At 35.2% G+C, this 4,065-nt stretch overlaps 1 protein-coding gene across 1 annotated transcript; it reads right to left on the bottom strand.

The window, feature by feature from the left end:
• Window positions 1-1,498: 1,498 nt before the first annotated feature.
• LOC144557826 (putative glutathione S-transferase) lies at window positions 1,499-3,869 on the bottom strand. Its single transcript, XM_078306438.1, has 3 exons — window positions 3,615-3,869; window positions 2,905-3,072; window positions 1,499-2,054 (listed from the first exon to the last, which is right to left on the bottom strand). The coding sequence occupies exons 1-3, from the start codon at window positions 3,765-3,767 to the stop codon at window positions 1,710-1,712; spliced, it is 666 nt and encodes a 221-aa protein (XP_078162564.1). The 5' UTR covers window positions 3,768-3,869; the 3' UTR covers window positions 1,499-1,709.
• Window positions 3,870-4,065: the final 196 nt, after the last annotated feature.

The following is a 4,065-nucleotide window of genomic DNA, read 5'->3' on the forward strand; positions in this document are numbered from 1 at the left end:
GGACTGTAACGGTGGATACTATTGACACGGTCAATGACCGTTGCAACGGTACCCACAACAGTAATCATCTGACTGATTTAGAGTTGCATGACGCTAAACCCTATTTTATGCGTTATGGGTTTTGCAGAGAATTTATTTATTCCGTTGCAACGGCTACTGGACCGTTTAGGCCCCACTTAGGTCAATCTCAAGCTTATTTTACCAATCTTACATATTAATTATCCTTAATCTTGAGTTAATGTTTTTGTTATCCAGTGTCTTGTGCTTCATGACTACATCTTTGATGTTGTATTGCAGTTCATTAATTCATCATTGATGTGTAATTACTGATCCCTCAATTGTCATGAACTAGTACAAAGTCTCAAGAAGGAAAATGTAAAATATAATTATGTATGTTTTGCAAATCCAGTCAAACAGATAAGTCGAAGGCTTCCAGGGCCAACACATATATCAAGTGTTAGTAACTAACAAAAATCTATAAAAAAATTATTTTTATTTCCATATGAAATGGATGCCGCAATAACAATCTCTTCTGACCCCACCCAATCAACCTCCTCTTTTGCTAATTCATCTGTAGCACCATGATCTGCCTTTCAGTCTTACTATTACTACTGTTTTGTACTTGCTATTTTGTGCTATTTTGTATAAGGAAACTTTATAAACCTTCTCTCCTTTTAACAATTTAGCTGTTTAGAAGTCACTTAGAATGCTTAACATCTCTGTGGGGTAAGGCTAAGGTGCTATGGATTACATAGAGGGTTACGGTGCTACGGCTCAATATTCGAATTTTCAAAATTCAAACGGTCAATCCGAACCGTTCTTGTTTTTCATATTTATATGTGTTTCGAGACCAAATTTTACATTTTTTGAAAATTTTTTACTATTTTTTTAGATTGGTAGAAAATCAAATATCTGAATGGTGCAGAATTTTTTAGATCAACTGATTTTCTACCTATCTAAGAAAATAGTAAAAAATTTCCAAAAAATGTAAAATTTGATCTCCAAACACATATTAATATGGAAAACAAGATGAACGGTTCGGATCAACCATTTGGATTTTGAAAACTCAAATATTGAATCGTAACACCGTAGCCCTCTATGCAACCCATAGCACCTTAGGCTTACCCCATCTCTGTGATCTATTTTGATTCTCTATATTCAGCATCCTTGCCTTTTGGCCATTTTGTAAAACTGTTGGTTTCTAATGAACAGAGATGTATTTTGATTCTCTATATTCAGCATCTTTGCCTTTTGGCCATTTTGTAAAACTGTTGGTTTCTAATGAAACTGGAGGCTAAGCCACTTTTATTCAAAAAAAAGTTTCTATTTATAAGGTACCGGTTGATTTATGCTTTATATACCTAATAATAAGGCTCACAGACCAACTCAGACCACGCTGATGGACTGGATCCTTCTAATCAAATACTCATCACAATTTATTCCATAGATACAAAGAAAAAATTGTAACCAATTTCTAATGCAAAAATAATGCCCAAGATACTAGCTAAAAAAATTTCATTACACTACTGATTATTTAAACAAACAACACAACAATTTGGGCAACGCGAGCTGCCCCAAACTCAAAGACAGACTATTCAAACAACATAAACAAAATATCCAACTAACAAACAAGTAACCAAACACAAATCACAACCTTTTATTACTTTCTACCAGCATCTAGTAGTGGCAAATTCATGTTCTACTACATTCTACTCGACGCCAAATCTCTTCTTGAGGGTGCACACAAACTCGTAAACCTTCTTCGGGTCATACAGTGTCTTCGCCACACTTTCCCGTTCCATGCACCGTTTGGCCCATGCAACAAGCTTTGGCGCGACCTCCTCAATGCTAAAGTTGCCACAAGTCTCATAGGAATAGAACCAGTTGGTGAATGGTATGAAAGCCACATCAATGAAACCAAAAGTGTCGCCACCGAAATACTTCTTGTCACCGAGCTGGGCCTCTAGTAGCTGCAGGATCTCAATCATCTCCTTTTTAGCAGCCTCCTGCTCATCTCCCTTCAGCTTCCATAGCCGGGTTCCACAATCATACACCTATTAAGTTCAAATCATTTGGTGAGGCTGCTTATCAAGGCATCAGAGCAAGCTTTAGGATTTAGAGCATGGTTTGGTTGATTTACAGCATAAGTGCTGATCACAATTTTGTGCTGGTAAGCAGACATAAAAGACCACTATAAGTGTGCTGAACTCACAAAACATTCAAATAAAACCTATTTTTAAAAGTGGTAGGGAATAAGGAGACATGGTCACATGACTACCAATTGATTAGAGTAGAAAAAATAATACCAGTAGGAGACCCTAAACAAATATATATAGGAATAAGAGTCCAGAACAATTGGACTATGACAAAATTTAGATTGGTTATTCTGGTTTAGATTTAACAAAGTACCAGTAGTTCATTGATGTTGACTAAATGATTGAATCTGTCTTGGAATAAGAAAGATTGATCTTGCTACAATCTAATCTATTATCAGGAATACGATCTTTTGTAAAAGAATAAATTCTGAACTAGCTATATTTTTCAAATATATGAATGATTAATAAACTCTAATTTTGATTAAATTGAGAATTAAATAATTTGTCTATCTCAATAAATGAAGCAAGAACCTCATCTTCTGTAGTATTATTTGAGTTGTTCAACAGAACTCATTTATTTCATAACGTGTACTATAACCTTTCTGTAGGTCATTACAATTCTGTTGAAAGATTGATATAGTTCTGTACAAAGATTGATAGCCACATAAGTGCATTTTTTTCAAGCATTTGATCCAGTTAACCTAATGAATCTTACAAAAAATTATAAAAAATAATTTATTCATTGGATAGGTACAGCAACACAATATATAAAGCGAAAATGAAGGGAGAAAGCAAGAGAAGCAAAAACCTTCTTGTCCACGAAATCAGCCCAGAAACGTGCCTGAGCCCTCTGATAAGGATCGGATGGCAGCAGAGGAGCCTTGTCAGACCAGACGTCATCAATATACTCAACTATTATCAGGGACTCACAAACAGGCTTGCCATCATGAATCAGTACTGGTATCTTCTTGTGTACCTGTTCAAAGAAAATCATGTTATGTGATTACATAATTCGGCTGCGGTGTTTTCACGACAACAACAGCACTAGTCTTTATTCAATAAAGTTTTCTTTCAGGCATGTATTTTATTATTACCATACTTATTTAATTCTCAATTTAAATAATTTAGGGTCTGTATTTCTGTTATTCCTGTAAGACTGGTAAGTTTCATCTAATGAAACGGGCTTCTGACTTCTTCTTTTTTTCTAAAAAAAAATTATTACTATGCTTAGAAAAAAAAAAAAATCTGCATTAGTTACAAACCCCAAACGTTTTCTGGTAAACTAAACATATGGTCCCTTAATTATTACTTAATTATTGAACTAAAACCAAGCCGAGCTAATTCATTATTAGTTGGGTTTTATTAGTTCAAAATAATAACTGTTAGAAAACCTTGGGTAGTTGGGTTGTCTTAAATTTGCAAAAATGAAATTATCCCCATGATAAATTTCACTTCCGACAAAAAAAAAATGCTTCGTATTTACTAACAACATTTGTTCCATGTGCTATATAGCATTACCGGATTGGATTTGAGCAGCAGCTCGCTCTTCTGGCCCAAGTTCTCTTCTTTGTACACGTACTCGACCCCTTTCTCGGCCAAGGCAATACGAGCTCTCTGCCCGAATGGGCTAACCCAGTAATCGAGTAGCATTACGCCTTTCTCCGACGCCATTTTGTGAATTGGAAAGCAGAAGGGTGATTTGGTTTGGCTTTTCGGTGGTTTTAAGAGTATAAAAAAGAATATCTGATTTTGGGTGGCAGATGTGAGTATTAAGTGTCGGGGAATACGGATAATTTATAGAGGATAGGAGCCAGGTGCGCTTCGTTTGATTCCCCATGTGATTATTTTGTTACCGTACTCTGTGAGTTTACAAAATATACTTACGCGATTTTATTGTAGATTAAACTGGAGACCTTTTTCTTTGATCACTCAATTTTAGTGAAAAGTAGTAGAACTATATTGTAAACTT

This window comes from Carex rostrata, chromosome 8 (assembly GCF_964058835.1).
Source record: "Carex rostrata chromosome 8, lpCarRost1.2, whole genome shotgun sequence".
Taxonomy (NCBI): Eukaryota; Viridiplantae; Streptophyta; class Magnoliopsida; order Poales; family Cyperaceae; genus Carex; species Carex rostrata.